The 21,558-nt window shown below is 45.8% G+C and overlaps 1 protein-coding gene across 4 annotated transcripts in view; it reads left to right on the forward strand.

Moving 5' to 3' along the window:
* Positions 1-2,308: 2,308 nt before the first annotated feature.
* The window catches only part of Septin4 (septin 4), a 50,626-nt gene continuing 31,376 nt past the window's right edge, over positions 2,309-21,558 (forward strand). For 2 of the 4 annotated variants that reach the window (XM_050172684.3, XM_050172685.3), the window contains exons 1-7: positions 2,309-2,647; positions 2,821-2,905; positions 3,039-3,125; positions 3,893-3,934; positions 5,147-5,270; positions 13,479-13,613; positions 19,791-19,908. In XM_050172684.3, coding sequence (XP_050028641.1) covers positions 2,606-2,647; positions 2,821-2,905; positions 3,039-3,125; positions 3,893-3,934; positions 5,147-5,270; positions 13,479-13,613; positions 19,791-19,908 — 633 coding nt within the window. In that variant the 5' untranslated portion in view covers positions 2,309-2,605. The remainder of the gene's footprint in view (positions 2,648-2,820; positions 2,906-3,038; positions 3,126-3,892; positions 3,935-5,146; positions 5,271-13,478; positions 13,614-19,790; positions 19,909-21,558) is intronic. The other 2 variants (XM_050172686.3, XM_050172687.3) reach the window with 1 other exon arrangement.

The following is a 21,558-nucleotide window of genomic DNA, read 5'->3' on the forward strand; positions in this document are numbered from 1 at the left end:
CACCATTTTCAACCATTGCACCATTGCAAACTCTGGTTAATTACTGTGGAGACGAAGGAGACAGTTTAGGTTTCAGTTTTAATGCAGCTAAGTCCGGTGGGATGTTTTTCCACGATACCACTGATCAGGAGCTTACAATACAAGGCCATGAAATACCCCGAGTGGCCGAATACAAATATCTCGGGGTATGGATAAACAAAGGGCAGATGTACACGGAAAAGCACGAACAGTCTCTCATAGCAAAAGGGCGAAGAGATGCCGGGATAATGAAACATAGGGCATTGTGGGGGTACAACAGGTATGAGGTACTGAGAGGTATTTGGAAGGGAGTAATGGTGCCGGGGCTTACTTTCGAGAATGCGGTCCTGTGTTTAAGGGCAGAGGTTCAGTCGAGACTAGAAGTAAATCAGAGAACTGTGGGAAGGTTAGCACTAGGTGCCCACGGGAAGACCACAAACGAAGCAGTACAGGGAGATATGGGCTGGGCATCGTTCGAAGCACGGGAAGCTCAGAGTAAAATCCTATACGAAAAACATCTGAGGAAATTGGACGGTAACAGGCGGGCAGCTAAGGTGTTTAAATACAGAAAGAGCGTTGACTCACAATGGCGGAAAAGAACTAGGAAGCTAACCAGTAAGTATGCCAGACACGAGGACGAAGAAAGACAGAGCATTAAACGACATGTTAAAAACGCGGAAGGTAAAAAGTGGATAAATTCAATGGAAAAGAAGCATAGTGTGGAACTATATCGATACTGGAAACAGCAGATCAGGAAGGAAGCGTTTTATGATACCTCAAGAGGCAGCGCCCTACTCCTTGAAGCTAGATCAGGATGTCTTAGAACGCGGAGCTATAAAAAGGAATTGAACGAAGAAGAAGACACATGTACTGTGTGTGGTAAATATGTAGAAACAATGGAACACCTCATACTAATAGCGTCCTCGATCACCCGCACCGGTGCGCACCGGGGCGCCTTGGTGCGCACTTTCATCCCCGATCAACCGCACCGGTGCGCACTGACCATCCTCGATCACCGGAAGCGCACCCTGTTGGAGCGGTTTTCCGTTGCCCCGTTTCGCACCGAGAAAATCGGCGGTGCGCCGGGGTGCAATCCCAGCAAGCACTGCGGGACGTGCGACGCGCGCGCGCACTGCCGACTGCAGAACCATTATATGGCAGACCCGCGGACGCTCTGGCCCGATAGCTGCGCAAGCTGTGGTTGCAACGAAGTTGACGGAGTTAGCTAGTGGAGATGTCGGCAATGAGAAAGGAAGCGCTCCTAGTTGCTGCAATCGATGAGCTTTTTTCAAGTTGGTCTGACAGCGAAGACGACATGCTGATCGACCTCGTCCAAAAACAATGTGGTGAAGTGCGGCCGAAAGTGGACAGGTTCGTTGAACAGGTCGTCAGGAACGGGTCGTCAGGATTAATTATTAAAATCCATTGGTGTTTGCTTGCAACCAGTTATGTCGGAGCACGCAGTTTGACAATGTTCGAGCGCTTGCCGCAGATGCTCAGCACCTGCAAACAATAAAATGTGCGTGTTCGCGCATTTTCGCGCCAGGGGCAATGTAGCGCTGCAGGCAAGCACCCTGCACGGGGTGCAGTTTTGTCCTCGATGTTGACCCTCCGCAGTGCGCCACCACGGCGGTACAAAGCGCACCATTCTGGTTTCGGGGCAACTCCGGGGCAAGGTGATCGAGGACGCTATAAAATGTGATGGTATCAAGCCCGATGTCGATGCGGCCACAGTCACCCTTCCTGAGGCCCTAGGGTAGCCTACCCAGGGTTCAGAGATAATAATAGTCATGTAAATAAATATGCGGTGGAAATTAGCAAAAGGCGATTGGAGGATTGGTGGCTCAAAAGCATAGAGGTGACATAAGGTTAAAAGGGTAGGAAGACGTATTTAAAGAAAACCGAGAAATTCAATAACACACAACACAGATAAAAATAAAAGGCAAAATAAAAATCTGAGCATGGTGGCAACTGCCATCGCCCCGTTTCAAAGGGGATGCTCCTACCTTCCATTCATCCATCCATCCATTCGCAGCGCCTCCTGGACAATGCAAGAGCCCCATAATAACTTTATGGGGCATACACCCTATAAGAGGTTCGCATTTGCGGAAATCGTAGCTGTGAATATGTAGTTGGCTCCATGTGAACCGGGCTTCATACAATTTTCTTGTGTGTGTATGTTCCGTTATCACTTTAAAAACTCGAATACAGCTGCGCAACTGCAATGCGTCAAATAGCAGCGTCGCACCAAGCAACAATGATCCTTAAAGGTGCCTGGTGCCGTTTTATTGTATTATTCGTTTTTGATGGTTTTGTTTTCGTTGCCATGACCGTGGCGGGACGCTGTTGCTGACTTCATTGGCTTCGCTCGCAGCATCGCTCTCTGGGCCGCTGGAGGAAGCGCGTAACAATGGCCTTTAAATGACCCAGCGCGGAACGTTGCAAGTCGGCTAAAATGCAAGGGTTAGGCCTTTTCTGAGAGCACGGCGGCTGCAAGACAGCCAGACCGAACGTGCTACTACGACGCTTAACAACTCGCAACTGTATCTCGCTGCTCGAGGGAGGAGGCAACCACTGACCATCAACGATGCCGAGTACTGATCTGCGCCACTCCCCGTGTCCATCTGAGGCGAGCTTTACACTCTCGTTTCCTTTGCCCAGTGCATTAGCCTGACCTTCCTTAAGTTTCAGTACAATTAATACCGGGTGCAGGTAGTCGGGCGCTGTCTTGTCAGCTTTGTCTGGTGCATGATGCTCGCGATGAGCGTGTAAGCAATCCTATGTTTGGCTTCGCCGGTACAGGGAGAAATCGGCTTCGCGACGCTGCCGGAGCAAGTGCACAGGAAATCCGTCAAGCGGGGATTTGATTTCACCCTGATGGTCGTAGGTACGTGCGTCGTTTCGCGCAGTGAGATTTTGGTGTTCCTTTTTATTTATTTTTGATTTCACTCTTTCACCTTCTCTTTTTTCGGAAAGCATTGTCTTACATTTGACTTGTGCCGTCTGGTCTTATTCGCCAGGCGAATCCGGCCTAGGAAAGTCAACGCTCATAAACAGCCTGTTTCTCACCGACTTGTACGAAGATCGCAAGATCCCCAACGCCGAAGGTATGACGTTTATTATGCTTTTGCATCCTAAAACGTACCCTCAACTGTTTACCACATACGTCGCGGCGCCCCCCCCCCCCCCACCCGCCCCATTTATTCGCCCGTGAACATGCGGCTTGTTTATTCAATATTGAGAAGGTGTTCTTTTTTTTTTTCAATTTAAGAAACCCTTCAGTTATCTCATTGCGGTGATTTCAGCCTTGGTGGTTTTTGTTCTGGTTATCGCAAGCACTCTCAAAACTAGGAGATTGAAATTAGCGCATTTATGTAATCATACCTCATAAGCCTCATTTGGGGCACATTGGTCAGACATCTAATTCAAGTGCTCAAAGAAAAAGGGAAAACTTGTAAATACTGACATTTAGAAAATCGTGGCTGGATCAAACAAGAGAACACACATACATAACTGGCTAGGAAAAGCAAGGAGCATAAAAAAATTGCAAGAACAACACCAATCCATGATAATAAAACAGGACACTATACTAAACTAGCAATGGTTTAACAGAGTGTGAAAGCAAGTTATAATCAGCAATAAATGCAGTGCATCAGCTCAAAAAAGACCATTGGACTAGATGTGACAATTGATGGCCAAACATTTGCACCCTAACAAGTTCTTATTCAAATGACATTAGCAGAAAGTCTTTTGCTTACTGCTACCATGTTATCACTCAAATTTAACAACAAGATTGCATTTTTGATCCTGATTTGTCAGTAAAACACTTGATATCATTGCTTCCCCGGTTTGTCTGGATGTATCCAACACACAGTTGAACCAATCCACATCTCTGGGGCAGCTCACCTCTCCCATGGTAAGATGCATATACTATGGTGTTTTCTTTCTTTTTTTTTTTGCGCAGGCTGAAGATGCTCTGTGTGTGTTTCTGAGTGATGCAGATCAATTAATTCAATATATTTATACATAGCAGACAATGTTGCAGAAGCCTTGCAAGGCAGCTCCGTGTGTTCCGTAGTGCAGTTGGTTGTTTCTGATTTGCGACACCTTATATGGAATAACTACTTCATATATTTCAGCTACAATTTGTGGGCATAAGTTCATGTCAGGTGTATTATTTGTGCACTGTTGTGCTTCTGATATGCAACTTTCTGTGGTTTGGCTGCAAGCGCTGCGCTGCGGTCGCTGACTGTTGAGAGGTGTCACTTTTCTCGTTTGGTAGTAGTTTCAGATCTGTGATGCCTTTCATGTGGTAAATACATCACAATTTGCAATATAAGCATATGAGCCTTAATGTTAAGTTGAATAACAGTATGCCTGCCTTTATCATTTTGTATTCGACATACCGTTTTCTGCTTGCGAATGCAAGCAGTGAGACAAGTCTCTCTATCCTTCGGAATGTTGCCTGCTGTCTATGAAACAGAGCATATCATATTTATTCGAATATGAGGCGAGGATTTTTTCCCAGAATCCTTAGCCTCAATGTTACTGCACTCCTTATATGCAAGGAACAGTAAAGGCAGAGTGCAAGTTATATGCAAATTTCACCTTATAGTGTGGCTTTACGGCAGCATGCAATGCAGTGTTGTGAAGCCACACCCAAAGGCAACATTCATTTATAACTTGCACTCCATTTGTTGAAGCTCCCTTCTCCCTTAGTTCACAGTCACCATTTTGCATTTTGGCTGTGCTAGTGATTCAGTACTTTGGGCAACCCCTGCCAAGTTTAAATTTTATCTGCTGGCGACTCTATCATCGTGTGTTCGTGCGCATACTCAAATTTTTTGTCTTGATTCCTCCAACTAGACACTGGCCTTATTATCTTGACCACCTTATAATCAAACAGTTATGGTAGTTCAGAAGTTATAGCAATAACGAAGCAGTGGTAAGTGCAAAATCGCTTTGCTTTGACAATGTCAGGCTAAGAACATGGGTCACTGTGTTGTGGGAATGTTGTCCCCTTGCAGTCCTTTGCCAGCCTCTTGCTTGTTTGCCATATGCAGTTTCATTTTCTTGCTCTGCGAATTAACACAATGTGGTGCCCTCGGCCTTCCATTTTCGTCTACAGAAAAGATTGACAGAACAGTCCAGATCGAGCGAAAAACTATGGAGATAGAGGAAAAGGGAGTCCGGCTACGGCTGACTGTGGTGGACACGCCAGGATTTGGCGACTCTGTAAACTGCGAGGAGAGGTACGTTGCTGCACTGGATGTTGGTGATTGACGCACACCTGACATAAGCTCATCTTTCAAAGGAGAAACATTTCAAATTAAGCATGCAGTTTCCAGGAATGAAAGGAGTAAAATGTCAAGTGTTGTTTCAGGGAAAAGCCATTGGCAATGCTGCTTTCAGTGATGCTGTGAACAAGGGACCTATGGGCAACAAAATGTCGCGGTTTCTATTCACTTACAGTTAAAGCTCGATATAATGAACTTCAATACAACAAAGGTCTCAATATAACAGAGTATTTATGACTTTTCATAACCTCTTGTCCATAGAACACCCTGTATTTAGAACCTCAATATAAAGAAGTGAGTTTGTATGCAGTTTCAATATAACGAAATTTCACTGCCGTCGCAAAGGAATGTCGAGACAATAAATGGAAACTTCGGCAAACGCAGATGGTCAAATGATGGAACTACAAGCGGCTGCTTGCAAACGCACCTCACAAACCGGGCACCATGCGATAAGAGCGCAAGCTGAAGTGGGGCCGCATCATTTTCTGTATAAAGTCCAAGTGCAGTGAGATCCTATTGCGCCTTGTACACTGTGTGCTGTAGGTGCGAATGAAAGTTTGCGAAGGTGAGACAAGAAAGATGGTGCCTTCACGAGTGCAGCCTTCCTGTGCGAGCAAAGGGAAAGAGGGGGAGGGGAGTGAGCTTGCGGTAATGCAATGAAAACGTGCACGACGAGGCGGGGTGGAGTGGGTGGTAAGTTGGCGTGCGTCTCGGCTGTGGCTGCGGGTGGCTGTAAGTAAGGTCGAGCACATACAGAGCTACGCACCCTGCTTTAGAGGTAATCTGCCATGTGTGCAGGCATGTCTGGGCAGCGTGGCACCATGTAAGCTGTCTTCCCGCATGTTTAGTATTTGAGGTTGCATAATCTCGAGTTTTGGTGACCTGTTGGAGTGAGAGGCTCAGACAGAGAGAGAGAACAACTTTAGTGAAAATGCCTGCAGAGTCGGTTAGGCTCCCTCCACGCAGGGAGGACAAGCTTTTACCGCGACGCGGCCACTACGTCAGTCTTAGTCAATAAGTACAGTAACCGGTCAATTTTTCTTACACGGAAAGGGGCCACACAATTTTCTGAATTATCGGGCAATTGAAAAAAGTAAGTTTGAATGAGAAAACAATTAATCTTGAATAATTTGGGAGTCAGCGACAGATGATATGGCTTCATGCCATGTATGTTGATGATGTTTTCACATCAGCGGTATGAATTAAGTGAAGCCAGCTCTCGCGAGGCATTTGCTCCCCGCTGCCGCCACTTATCCTGTCCCAGTGCAGGCAACGCTATCAGCCATGGGGGCGAAGTGCACGCAAAAGCGTGGCTGGCTTCACTTAATTCATGCGGCGAACCGACCACGCCCAAAGCACGGATCACACAAGAGCGAGCCCCACAAGCGATGAAGAAGAACCCCATATGAACCCCACATGATGATGATCATGTACAGATGACAATGTATAGCTTATAAATGCCCACAATATGCAGTCGACTTTCGTTACAACGGACCCTGATAATCTAACAAAAAAACTTCTGTTTTACCCGAAGTCCGCAATATCCGAGACGACTCACTTCCGAATATTTCATCGCAATACCTAACAACATTATTGCAAAGTGTGAATGACAAACGTCCAAAGCAAAAAAAAAAAAAAGTCGCAGTTTTGCTCGAAAGGCGAAGCATCGATTGCGATAGCAAATTGTGATACGCACGATAGCAGCAGCGAGCAAATTGACCGTCGTGCTGTCTCTCGCTTCAACGCAAACTAAAAGTCGAAAGCACGGCACATGCAAAGCTACTGGCACTGGGCGTACTTTGTCCACATCGCAGGTCACTTTCAAGATACGGCGCCCGTATGGTCGCACCGACACCAGTCGCAAAAACGAAAAATGTGGCCTACTCGCAGCGTCGTGCATGAAGAAACAAACAAATCAGCTGCTGGATTGCCTTGACATGGCTTACTAAGCTGAGACCGGAACTGCTGTAGCAACCCTATCAAACCAGGCAAAAACGGTGATGATGAGCAGGGATTTCCAGTAGCGCCACTTCGTAGGGCAGCAAGGGGGCTCCGTTCAAAACAAGAATGGCGTTCAGCAAGTCAAACTATGCACCCGTCAGAGTCGGTGCATGGTGCTCTTGATCGAGTTGGCTCAAGGAGTGTCCAAAAAAATCAGACGAGAGGTTGCAAGGTGTCCGAACTTTTGGCAGTTGTTATACATTATGGTCTATGGGGAGAATGGCGGTGCCGCGAAGCAGACCATTCCGAATTTTTGGAGTCCGAAAAATCAGTCGGCGACTGTATAGACAAAATAATAAAAAGCAGCTGCCTTGCCCGGTGCTAGCAGGTGTCCAAAGTTTCGTTGGCCTCATCACGCTGTTGGGTTAAATATCTTTTTCGTGTAGGGCTTGGCTGGTAAGTTTGTCTCCCACCAGTAAAGCACTTAGACAAAGAGCTGTCAAGGCATGGAGAAAGACAGTGTTTGTGGCAAAAAGCACAGTGCGTCTCTACTGCCATGCAGGTCTATGCAGCGAACGTGCGTAGATGCACCTTAGTTCAGGGGCTTCAGACCTTGGGGATTGGCAACGCTGCCGTGTGGTGCCTGGGGCAAGGCATCACCACGGTGACCATTCAAGCGCACGCTTTCGGCACACTAGCCAGTATATTCTAGGCACTCTAGTTTTGCTCTTGTTTGTGGCTGATTTTCCACGCTTTTGTGCTGCTGGCTCTTCTTAGCCGCGTAATAGGGCCTCTGTAGTCACGTCTGATCAATTAATGCGCTTTTGGCTTGACAGATCAGATGACGCTACTGCACTCGCAACTTCCGTGGCATCTGCCATCTTGTCTGCTTCTTGGCTTGTGAAGAGAAGCTGCGGTTGCGAAGCTTTGTTTGTGATAACCGTGTTTAGGCGATTAATGACAGTTATGTCTGCCATGTACCTAACAGCAACCGCGGTCAGCCGTGATCACACAGTAAAATCTCATTAATGAATACCCGCTTAATAAGTAAATTAAGTCGCGATGAATCTCCCTCCTGCAACCATTGAACTTAATGTATATTTGCTGACTGCTTAAGCCGTAGTCACTTACCGCATGCCACTCGGTTAGTGCATAGTATTTGCTTAATAATTTGGCATGTAGAGGTGCAGCCACCCCTAGCGGTAACACGAGAGCCCATGTAAGCGCTCCGTGAGGTGCCACCACCGGCGCCTCCTGAAGTCTTGGCAGACGGCTCTCCGAGCTTTTCGCTAGTCGCTTAAATTGTGCCTGTGTCGCAATACTTCATGAGGCGCCGGTAGTGGGGCGCTAGCCATGCCATAGGCTCTTGTGTTCCCACTAGCAGTGGCCGCACCCGTACATGCATGAAATCGGCAAAATGTTGTGCAAGCAGGCAATAGATAGGAAAATTGCGGTGAATGGACCTTTCACGCACTGCAGTCGCCACTTATAGTGATGTCAAAACATGGTGGCCATGATGTGTTTTCCGCTCCCACGTCTGGCACGTACACATCGTCCATGGCATCGATGTAAAAGTAGATGATGGCCCTTCCATATCCAACATGTCACCTATGTTGAATGTCATTAGGGCATTCACAGAGAAGCCGGCCCGAAGTAGAAACTGGCTCGCGGCCTTGCTCAGTTTGAGAATGTCGTCATCGCAACAAGGCCGCCACAGCGGCAGGTGAAAATCGGATATTTTTTCGCTGCCTGCTCGCAAGTGAAACTTGTCTATGTGTATGTATTCGAGTGAGAATTAAGACGTACAGTTGAATCTTGTTCATTCGAACACGCTTACTTCGAACTTCTGGTTTATTCAAACTGACACTTTGGTCCCGTCAAAGTTATGTGTATACAAGTGGGTGAAAACACCCGGTAATTCGGATGCACAAGCATTTGTGATGGTTAATTTGAATGTACCACACTCCGACAATGCTCTCAATAGCTTGCTAAATCACGCAGCTGCCCCTCCGACCAGCATTGCTCTGACCCCGCCATAGAGGAAAAGCTTAGGAGAGACCCCTCAACGCGATGCGTAAATTTAAAAAAATACTGTGGCAAAAATTTCACCCTCTTTCAAATGGCAAGGTCACTGTTTCTGCATCACACTGTAATGCCCCAGCCACTATAGTGGTAAAACGCGCATCGCAGGAGGGATCGGTCCTAGGCCGATTTTTTTGTGGCTCGTCATGGCAGCAAGCGAGCCGCAAGCGGAGGAGACCAATGAGACCCTACAGTCATAGTTTCCTACAAAAATTACTGGAGGGAACTGTGGCGCTTGTGTCTATGGGAGCTGCAATGGCAGCGGTTGTCCCAGCATGGGAATTATGGGAAGTACATGGATTTGCCTAAACTTCGTCCTTTTGGCTTCAAATGGCTTTGTGAATTTGGAAACTCGTCATTTTCAACAGTGTATTGCGTAATAAGTAATTAAATAAACATTATTAATATTGCCAGACGGCAGGATTCGAACACAGGGACTCTAGCACAGAAGCCTGATATTGAAGCCATTAAGCCACAGACGCATGTATCGACAAGCGAATGAAACGCCCTTATGAATTTATCGCGGGCATGGCAGTGCCTTGAGACGCTTGGCGCGTTTGGATTTGGCCACCTGGACAAACTCAATCGTTGCAATTAATAGCAATTGTACGCGTTCCCGGCGTAGATTGCGCTGAAATATACAATAATAAGATTTATATAGCATAATATACAAAGCCACAAGAACGTCTGAATCCGCAAGCACGAAGATCAGACAAATCCATGTACTTCCCATCATTGCCATGGTAGGACAACGATTGCAGCGCCGGAGTTCCCTCTAGTAATTTTTCTAGGAAACTCTATGCCTACAGTGACGTACGCACGGGAAACTGTTATCATGCAGACCCGCCCGACCGCTCTATTTGTACTCACATCTGGTTCAGCCAGACCACTTGTTTCGCACTATCGTCTGCTCACGTCAGCTCTCGCTCGCACTTGTTTTGGTTGGCTTCATTTAGTCTCTTTCGTGCTTGTTTTTTTACAATGACGACCCCGAATACAAGGACACAAAGGCGACACTCAGTACCTCATTCTCCTTTTCTTTTGAATGCGGCGACACCACAAAAGAAGGGAGCACACTCACATGATTATGGTCAGTGGCAATGAATTTGCCATCTTGATGAGACATGACTTGCGTTAAGGACGAAGAATGTAAACACAGCGCCGATATGTCAGCAAATGAAGGAAAAACCATGCGAGCACGCAGAGAGAAGCAACTATAGAGGCCCAGTCTGGCTTCGGCAACTCCCCTGTTTCGGTGCAGTCTTAGCTGACAGAGGTAATTACGCGATCCATCAAGCTGGCAGGAAAGCAGATCCACTTCCCTCCATCCTTCCTCGTAACTACGCTCTCCTCGCCCTCCCTCTCAACACCCTTGTAACTCTCACCTTCAACATTCTTTACACATGCACGCCTCAGCACCAGCGCCGCCAGCCCTGCGCCAGCTTAGCCTGCTCCGTAAGTTTCGTTTTCCACCGTTATCGGCAAGCTAGCATGGGCCGGCGTGGGCAGTTTCGTGGTCCTTGCTCACTGTGTTTGTATGCTACTATTTCATGACTCGCACTGCTCATGCATCGTGCTATGGTGCACAAATACTTCAAGAACAAGTCCTTCTTTAAATTTGAACTTCTTTTATTTTGAAAAATTTTGAGGCCCCTTCAAGTTCAAGTTATTGAGATTGGACTGTAGTTGTTTTCTGGTTGGAAAGTCTATAGCTGCTCATCTGTCATTGTCGGTTAATTAGTACATCTTTAATTGCGTACATGGTCCACATTCCCTGCAAACTATGTATTAACGAGATTTTACTGGAGTTTGGTTGTGTGTCTGTGTGACAGGGGTATAAGAAGCTTGCAGGCATTGGATTTACTTGGCTTATTCAAAACGGATAGTGAGTGTATATTGCTGGGGGAGGCTTTCATTCTGTAAGGTGCCCACAGGTCCTTGAAAACCCTCGAAATTGAAAAGTATGTTTTCGAGGCCCTTGAACGACCTGTTATTCTTTCCTTCCCTTGGAAACACTTGAATTTTTTTAGTAATACAGTCCAAGGTTGGTTATGCCAGCCACTTTCTGTGGCAGATTAGTGTGGGCCCAGCAGACTTTTCATTTCAGACACATTGGTACAGTTGAAACCACTTATAACAATACCTGTTTTAAAGATATATTGCATATAAGATTGAGCAGTTGAAACAGCGTGATCTTTGTGTGTGTGTTCTATGGTAAAATAAACCACTTACTACAACGCTTCCATGCCGCATGGCTGGTTATACACAGGCAGCATACAAGAACACTTTTCTTTTTCTTCCTAAGCTTCAGTGTTGAGCACGGAAGTTTTTGGCTAAATGTCTTTGGCCAACATTGACTGACAGGCAGCAAGCGCCATCTTTTGGTTTAGAGCAGGGACACAGGAGAAGGTAGAAGTGAGGCACATGACTAGCTTGCCTTGGAAAGCAAGGTCAGAGGAGACGGGTATGCAAGATCTCCAGCTTCACTGGTGTCGCACATGTGATGGAAAACATCATGTGTGATGCCTGTGGCTCACATATGGCAAGAGCTGTGTGTACAAATTTCAAACAATGCCATAGGTGGCTTGAGGTGAAGCTCGCTTCCAGTTTTCTGCCTGTGGTTTCCCCCTATTGCTGAAAAAGTTTCTGCAGATTATTTTTTTCTTTTCATTGATTATGCTTATTGTCAATGTGTTTTGCAAATTAAATTGAACATAACCTTTCTTTTTCAGGCAGTAATATGTTTATTCCTGTCAACATGCTGCTGATTTATTATTAACGATTATTTATTGCCAACATCACAGAGCCCTCCAATCCTTGGAACACATCACATTTATGTGTGCCTCGAAATGCTGCTTTTAATGGCAGGCTGTATGGTCTTTAAAAATTTATTTATATTTTATGACAGTGTTTACAATCGACATTTGGTCAGAGAAGTTATATTGAAACAGCATAGTACAACGAGGATAGAAAACATACACAACAATATTAGTACTGGCCTGTTGACGCTTTTGTATTCCATTGTACTGCTCCAATATAACTTCAACATGAACTAACTCACCCAAATCAAGTTGTTAGTCACACTTCCGTATGTGCAGAAGAATCAGTGCAAGCACCTGAGGCATGAAATTATGGTTACAGGTTGTCCACGTACAGCATGGTTCACTGCTAAACGGAATGTGCTAGCGTAAAGCATTAGCTAATTTCTCAGTGTGGCAAGTCTGGAACTACCGTGCTTTGCTGCAGCCAACTTGTACTAGATGGTCTTGGGTGCTTTGTACACTGTTGTACTATGTTGGTGCTGCTTCAGCTGATACATGTAGGTAGAATGGCAACAATCTGCAAGTTGCATGATGGTACATTCCTTTTAAGGAGAGATGCTAGTTGAAGACCTTTCTCTCTCTTTTTTTTTTTTTTTTTTGAGAAAGTGTCTTAGAGCAATAAAAGTTTGGGGGCTTGTAAGACATTTCTACCCATTCCATTACACTAATTACTCTGTAGCTTGAATCGTTTTTGTTCACTGTTGCCGAAAAGTAGAAAACGAAGGGATATTTGTGCAAACCTTTGTTTTAATGTTCTATTCAACTTATTCAAGCAACATTAGGTAATTGGTAATTGCAATATTCGTGTCGTATCATTATGCAAATTTGAGGTAACTTCTGAGAAGCATAGAAAAAAAAAAAAGAAGCATTACAGCCTTGCAATTTTTTGCAATATTGATTACTTTTACAGGAACATTCCAGCTAGTTTTTGGCATTCTACCATTATTAAAGAGTAGATTAAGCTGTTTTCTCGTGTTCCCTACAAAAAGTTATTTAAGAAGTGTGCAGAAGAATCCCTTTGCTTACTAATTTCAGCAACACTGAACAAAAGCTATTGAAGCTACAGAAAATATAATTAGTGTAATCGAGTTGGCAGAAAAAGCCTTACAAGCACACAAAATTGCATTGTTATATAACATTTATTAAAAGCAAGGGTCTTCGACGAGCATCTACACTTAACAGTTCACTGTATTGCGCATAGAGGAACGAATGACTACAAACCACTCTGGCTTGACATTTTAGGCAGTGCTGCTTCTTTAGGATGACCACACACAGCTGCCTATTATGGTGACCTGAACATATATTTTCTTATATGCAGTTGGAGGTCCATTGATCGGTACATTGATGAACAGTTCAACCAGTTCTTCAAGGATGAGAGTGGTCTCAATCGCAAGAACATTGTGGACAACAGGGTTCACTGCTGCTTGTACTTCATCCCACCATGGGGACATGGGTGCGTTCTTCCTTTTTTCTGCTGCTTTTTAATGCGAAAGCATTGTATTTCCCATGAAGCAGAAAATCGGGTGTGATCAAGCGATGGTACCAAAAATGGCTGTTGGCACAAAGAGTAAAAACAGTTCAAGAAATGCTTGAATTGACGTCACATTTCTCGGGAAGGTTCCTGTACACAAAGTAGATTAATGCCATTGAAAGGAAAATTTGGTAAATTTTGGTCTGGGTGGGAATCGAGCCCAGGCTTCCAGGGTGCGAAACAAGCACGCTTCCCAGACGCCACGGCAGCTCCACGGTTCTGGTTGACCAAAGATTTGCCTAGTGTGTGCGTCATTGCACACGTCATGTTGCAGTCATGTGGCTGAGTTTACGTGGCCTGGTGCATGCATCATTCGGCACGTGACTGCACAGCCAGTGAAGAGGAGGTGACGTCATCAGTATCTTGTATGACCTCGGTAGTAATGCAGAAGATAGTAAATGATATAACAACAATAATTAGTGGTAATTATGGGTAATTACTGTATTTACTCAACTGTAAGATGAGTTTTCTTTCATGATTTTCGTTGCTTGAACATGACCCTCGCGTTACATTCAAATAACGGCAAAATTGACCATTTTACAGTTTCGGTGGCGAGTCATGCAAAATTTCGCTAATGTGAGCCTATCACTGAAAGGGATCGCCCAAAAATACTGCCCAAAAAATGCTGTCTCCACATCAGACGATGATAAGTGAAGAGACCTTGTTTCCTAATTGTGTTTTCTTGAGTAAAGGTACCATTTCTCCTTCCTTTCATCTCGTGTTACATTCGCGGTTTTCTTTCTTTTTTTTATTTTCGTTTGACTGGAAGGTCAACGCTCGCATTACAATCGTGGTCACATTACATTCCAGTAAATTTGGTAATGTGAATTAAAGTGAATTAAAGTCAATTAAGATGAAGTGACTTAAAGTTAGAACAACTTAAAGTAAGGTTACTCAAAGGGACACTAAATAAAAGTATTAAGTCAAACTAGATCGACAGAGTATTTGTCTAGAAGACCATCATTGTCTTTTGCATGCCAATACAATTGAACCCACTTATAACAGTATTCAAATCCCACAAAAATTCCGTTGTTATAACCGATAAGTTTTATAACTGGGTTGCATGAAAAAATCAAAATAGAGGGCCAGCAGAGATGTGACAAAACTATAATGGTGGAGAGGCGAGAGCCCCCCCCCCCCCCCCCCCCCCCATCACCTTCATCCTTCCGGCTACTGAGTGTGTTCACTTGTTTAACTACTTCCTTGACACTCCGATTGCGTGTAACAAGCCGTGGCTGTCGGTGTTCAAAAATGACACTACTATAACATCTGCATAGAAAAGTCGCGCGTGGCAAGCCATATGCGAGCTCTGCCTAGACATTGCTTTAGTTACCCCAAAAAGCGCCTTTTTAAATAATGCGAGAAGATTACCGCGGCAGCCTGTCAGCTTGAGAAATCCAGAAGAAATGCTGAGGCAAGATCACCACAAGCATCATGCCACACACTTTTCACTGGCTTGCAAAAGAAAACCCTATGTCTTTCAGCCTTGCATGCTTTATGCTAAGCTTGCTAACATCTTCCTCAAAGGCATCCAGGTGCTTCACTAATGCAGCAGAAGGTTCCTCGCGAGAATGAAGCCTCGGAGGGGCTGAATCATCTGCCAGGCCTCCTGCGAGGACAACCTTGAGGCAGCCTGCCCTACCATGCCATTGCTACGATCATTGCCGCCGTAATCTGATGCAAGCACATTCATGACGATTGCCTCGTCGGTTAGAAGCACTTGCCATATATTTATTCGAATCTAGGCCGATAGTTCTTTTTCAAATAATCATATACCAATCTCTAGGGTCGACTTAGATTCGAGGATTTTAAAAATGCGTTTTGTAATTGAAAGCTATTAGTATGGTGCATAACTAGCGCCATCTAGAAAAGTCAGTATCACAGCCGCTACTAGCCGTGTCAGTAGCCAACCGAAGTATGCGAGTGATGTCGCCATTTTGACCTGTTGTATCGGGATGATGGCTAAGTACCAGCGTGCGGCATAGTGTTATCTTAATGGCACCAAACTGGCAACACCACAAACGAAAAGTTGTGCTAGCCACAGAGGCACTGTCAAACGTTCAAGCCGAGTGAGACATCAGCATCGATGAGAAAAACGTCTGTCGTATGAGGGGGCAACGGGAGATGCCTTTTGCGTGTGCCTCAATGAGGAGATGATAGCGATAAGGGAGACAAGCATGTGATAACAGAGAGGAGCTGATCACTGAGATCTCGCCACGTTTCGACGCGTATGGAGGCTAGCAGCGATGATGATGTAGAGTGAGCTCGGCATGTTCTTATTAAATAAATACTGTTCTCATTTTGTGAATGTTGTCCTCACCTTTTTGTTCGGCTTACATTTGAGGTAAGTTTTTAAAATTTTTTCTGGCTTCGGCTGTTTGGGGGTTGGCTTAGAATCAGGGCCGGCATAGATTCGAGTTAAATACGGTAGTTTCCAAATGTATAGCCGTGCACTTTCTTTTCACTGGCAATATCTGATGCAAGCACGTTTGGAACGATCGCCTCATTTGTTAGAAGCACTTAGTTTCCGAACCTAATAGCCGTGCACTCTCTTTTCACCGGCAACGTCGTGCATTGCTGATGATCAGTGGACGGATCAGCCATCTTCCACTGCGGCGGCGAGTCAAACGAGGCTGAACCACGTGGCCAGGAACATTTCGACGCAAACAACAAAGACTAACGCAAGTGATTAAGCTGTTTGCAGAACTGCGCTAAATGAGGAGCCAGCGAGCAATATGGGAGCAACGCTGTTGGCACGGTCCATTTGTGTTTCAGAGGGTGGCTCCGCATAGAGCTATGAGCGCAGCTCTTCACTTCTTCACTTCACTTTATTACCTTAAAGGCCCCCGGGGTTGGGGGTGTTACATAAGGGGTGGGTTACATGTATAAATCATAATAAACAAAGAAAACACGTAATGAACATAAATTATTCGCTGTTAAATATAGTAGTTATACAATTCAGAAATTTGGATATACAGATGATTGCGGCGATGTCATGTGGAAGGCCGTTCCAGTCCGTGGCTGAGTGTGGAAAGAATGAAGATGCGAAAGTAGCAGTGTGCGTACGAAGCCGTGCAAGCTCATTCGTGTTCGGAGAGGTGGAAAGGCGACAGGAGAGAGGCGTGCAGAGAAGGCTGGAAAATGAGCACGTGGCAGCTGTTGGGGCAGCAGTCCATCGTGCAGCGGCACGAATTTCTCATTTTAGAGCGCAGCTCTTTGGCATCCGTTCCTGGGTTTCGCGTCGTTGTCGGCGTTGTCGTCGGCCTCGTAACCAGCTCCGCCCCCCTTTCATCCCCCCAGCGCTAGCAGCGACCGACTGATACCGCTGGATGCCGCTGACGCCGCTAGAGAGTCAAGATAACGTGACTGCATAGAAACACCGTCGCCGCCATGCAGAAAGAGGAGGAAAGGGTTCCCCCCCCCACCCCCCCCCCATCCCTGTTCTTGTGTGGCGGATAGGGTGCTCTTCAGTTGCCGACGCGCCGGTTATTTCACGTAGGCCCCGGCACGTCGACGAATACGTGACCACCTTCCCACGGCTAGACCTGGTTCTTAGTGCTGCGGAAGCGAGGGTATCATATTGTTTGTGTCGGCATCGGCGGCGTTGTCCCTGAAACCAACTCCGCAGCTGGGGTTGACTCACTATCGGCGTCAGCGGCATCAGTCAGTCGCTGCTATCTCTTCCCTCCTCCCTTTATCGTGTTGTCCGCTTGCTGCGCGCGCTTCTGCCCCCATCGTTTGCCGCTGGGTGTACACGCCGCCCCCCTCCCCCCTCTTCCTGCGAGTCTCCGGTTGTCAAAGCGCCGGCTCGAACTTAATTCCTTTCTTCGACTTCACATTCTACCACGGAAAAGCCAATCCGGACAGAAAGCTAGCCGATGAATTTCGTCGGTTGCAGTCCCACAAACTTGACACCATCACCGCCAAGTGCCTCGCCATGACTGAACAGCCGCACTACTTGTTGATCTCCGCTCTTAACGTACGCTCCCTTGCCGCACATGCCAAGGACGTACACCACGATCACATTCTGCGCCATTCCTCTGTACTTTGCTTTGCTGAAACCTGGATGGATCCCGAAGAGCCTCTCGAAATCTTAGATTTCCTATACTGCTGTGGTGCTCGCAGAGACCACAACAGAGCGGCGGGAGTCGCTATCTACTTGCGCACAGGTCTCTCTGCAATACCAGTCGAAATGTTTGGCACGTCACATGAAGTTGGCGAACTGTGCGCCGCAAAGTTGCCCAACGGCTTGCTGGTAGTAGCTGCCTACTTCGCCCCTACCGCACTCACGAAAGACGTCGTGCACTTCCTGCAACTCGCATTAACCGTCCATCGATCCACACCGATGTTAGTAGTGGGGGACTTTAATGTTGACATAAAGACAAACAGCAATTTCCTAACACTTATGCGGGAGAACATCCCGTTCCTCTCGCTCGTAAAGCGTCCCACGGCTGTGACAACCTCGCGAGGCACTTGTATAGATCTCGTCTTTGAGAATCAAGCATTGGTGTACCAAGTCGAACATATATCAGTCTATTTCTCCGACCACAAAGCTTCCTTCATGACTGTCAAGAACTGTTAGTGGAGTCTTTGTTAAAGGAATACGTGTGAAAAATAAAAAAAAAATTCTGTGATAGCGCATACATGCGTTGCTCGATTTCTTTGCCTCAATCTATCGAAAAGGTGAAACAGCTTATTTGCTGCGCTCAAATTTCGCATTAGGAAGTAACGTAATCGTCGGTAATTTTTTTTTTTTTTTTTTTCTTTTCGAGGATTTCACATTTCATTGCCTTTCAGCACAGGTTCCCAGCAGCCAGATTTCATCATTTTAACCAGCTATGCGTCATCAGAACATTGTAGTTGGTGGGGTTTTTTTCACCATGGAAAACATACAAAAGTTGACGGTGCAGCAGCTTCTTATTGTTGTAACCGATATATTGTCAAAACTGGTATCATTATAAGTGGGTTCGACTGTATATCAATTTTTTGCCTAAAAAATTGCCATTGAAGGTCCCGCTGCTGCTTCTCAGTTTGAACTGCACGCACCATAGTGGAGGACTTGATATCATCTCCATGTGACCACCCTCTATGCTGTTATGTCTTTTGTAGACTCTTTAGTTAGCTCTGTATATGAAGCATACTGCTTGGCAGGTGTAGGTGTTCAGCTTGCGTGAGTCACTCTGTGACTCTGCTTGGGTTGAGGTTGCCAGTTGCGGTCCCTCTGCTGCGGGAGCCGGCAGGGTGGTCCATTGCCACATGTTGCCGCCTCGGCCATTGTAACCAGAAAACGATGCCGCTCGCAGTGGTAGGTCGCGGCCACTCTCTAGAGTTGCTGATGTCACACATAAGAGGTACCACAGTCGACAACAGATGGCACCACTCCAATTTTAAATTTTCGTCATTTTCTCGCCTCCAAAAGCTCTGTTTTCATTAAAATTGGTTATTACAGAAGCATAATCTTTCAATCTAGCTTGACCTAACATTTGCCTTTAGTGTCTCTTTAAGGTGTAGTAAAGTTAATTAAGGTGAGGTAAAGTGAGTGAAGGTGAATTAAAGTGTATTAAGGTGTATTTCACATTCAAACCACGTAAGGATACTTAAGTGACTGTCACTTTTATTGCTTTTATGGCAGCTAGCTTTCAGGACACACATTAAGATGTTTCTCGCTATTCACAAACTGCACATAGTAAACAAAAAGGGCACAGTGCAAAAATTAAGAGAGCAAACGAAAACGTCAACTCTCCTTCACTGATTGTCTCCTTGAACGACATTCTCTGCCATGCAACTTTTGAAGACGTGGCTACAGATAGCATTAATCTTAGATTCTTAAAACATTTGTGCTGATAAAACTGTGTCAATCCTTGTGACATCACGCTCTGCAGTTGCTTGGGGAAACCATCATAGTGGAAGCAAAATGGAAACAAGGAACAGAAGAGGGGACTGCAGCATGTATCACCCATGCTGTCCAGTCATCGGTTCTTTCTATTGGCCTTGTTTGCATCACAGTGACTTCCCCAAGTACCTGCCAACTCGCCCAACAACAAGATTCTTTAGTACAAACAGCGTGTCTTACATGTTTAGCCTCTTCACTTTGTTCAGGTTGAGGCAGCTGGACATTGAGTTCATGAAGCGGCTTCACCAGAAGGTCAACATTGTGCCCGTCATTGCCAAGGCTGACACATTGACCCCCATCGAAGTTCGACAGATGAAGGACCGAGTGAGTTGGCATGCCTCTGCTTTTGTTTTCATGTTCGTGTGTAGTGTGCGATGTGGTAGAACAGAATTAACTGTGGAACTACTGTCAGAGGTAGCCTGTGTAGCAGTTGTATTGGAAAGTTGTAACATGTGCATACCTTTCTTCACCATAAAACCCTATATATCTTCACATACCTTTGTTGCAGCAACCACCGGTGAATTTTTTTGCATTAAGCGAACAGAACTCCGTGATATCGCTTTCAGGCACTACTTGTACAGCTACTGTCAGACTTCAACAGAATAAGAAAGGCACATCTATTGCGGCTTAACTAAACAGATGCTGTTAGGAACAGGCATAAAATACTTTGGAAGGAATTCGTATTAAGCTAGTACATTCAAGGTGTTTCAATCGGAAATCTCCAGCACCTTCCACAGGAGATCCAAAATGGTGCTCAAGGTGTGTTTACGGCAACTGTGCCGTGCCGGTGACTGTACCGGGATAGCTCCTCAAAATCAAGAGCTGTATTGAAGGTAATGCTGTTCAAAATGTGTGCATATTCTGAAACAGCAGAATGACAGAAAGCTTAATGAGCTAATAGAGATTTACAGCTTGAAAGTTTAGCATAGAAAACATGAACTCCACAGAAACAATTGTTTTTCGTTTTGTTCCTTTTGTGCCTGTTTTCTACCCTTAACTTTTCAAACCATAACCAGGGTGTCTACCAACTGGGAAAACCGGGAATTCTCAGGGATTTTTAGTGGTCTGGAAAAACCCAGGAAAAACTCGAGGAATTTGTGCCTCTATCAGGGAAAATTAGCTGTAATTTTATTGAAAGGGTCGAAAGTCGCGATAATGCTGGCTCGAGTAACAGACAGGAATCGTAACGAATCGTCTTTGACGCCCTGTCGCCGGCTGGAGGAGTTGCCAGTGTAGAGTCAACGACCGACTTTCCGGATTCCCGATAATTTGGACGGCTTCGCGGCACCACCACGTACCTCATAGAGTCAATGTATCAGAACGTCTGAAATTTCGGACGTAAGAACTCTTTGCCGTCCGATTTTCTGGACGTTCTGCATGACCGCAGGTCCGAAACGGCATTAATCAAAGCCACCACCGCTGCCATTTTGATTGCCTTGCCACCTCGAATCGGCGCTATCGCACGCAGATCCGCTGGCAGCCGTAGCCACCACTGCGACAACGCTACGCCTAGCTGCTTCGACGTTCGCTAGCTTCTTGCCGTTCGGTGCCGTGTTTCTTCATTTCTTCGCTGTCAGCAATAATTTTGGCTTTGAAGCTCGGAAAGCACGGCGCATTATATAATGCTGGTTCCTGAAAGTTAGTTTCGCCTCAGTACAGTTGTGTGACGCGGTGAAGATTAATAAGCGTAGGAAGGGTCAATTGTCACGGGACACAGTATGTATTCCTTAATTTTACATGCGTGCACCCGCCCTCTCCTGTCACAGCAGGAGCACCGCTATGCCTAATAAGTGTACTGAAAGGCATTCAGAGCTTTTCCAGACGTGCCTGTGTCGATTTGAGCCCTTAAGAGCAGTAAAAGACCTGCATTTATTTTTTCGGACTGCCTGATTTTTCGCAAGTTTTGGCGGCCTCCCGGAAAATTGGACATTGACTGTAAACTGACCAAGGGTATGCTTCAAATGGTCCATAGTG

Source organism: Dermacentor andersoni, chromosome 3, assembly GCF_023375885.2.
Source record: "Dermacentor andersoni chromosome 3, qqDerAnde1_hic_scaffold, whole genome shotgun sequence".
NCBI classification, from domain to species: Eukaryota; Metazoa; Arthropoda; class Arachnida; order Ixodida; family Ixodidae; genus Dermacentor; species Dermacentor andersoni.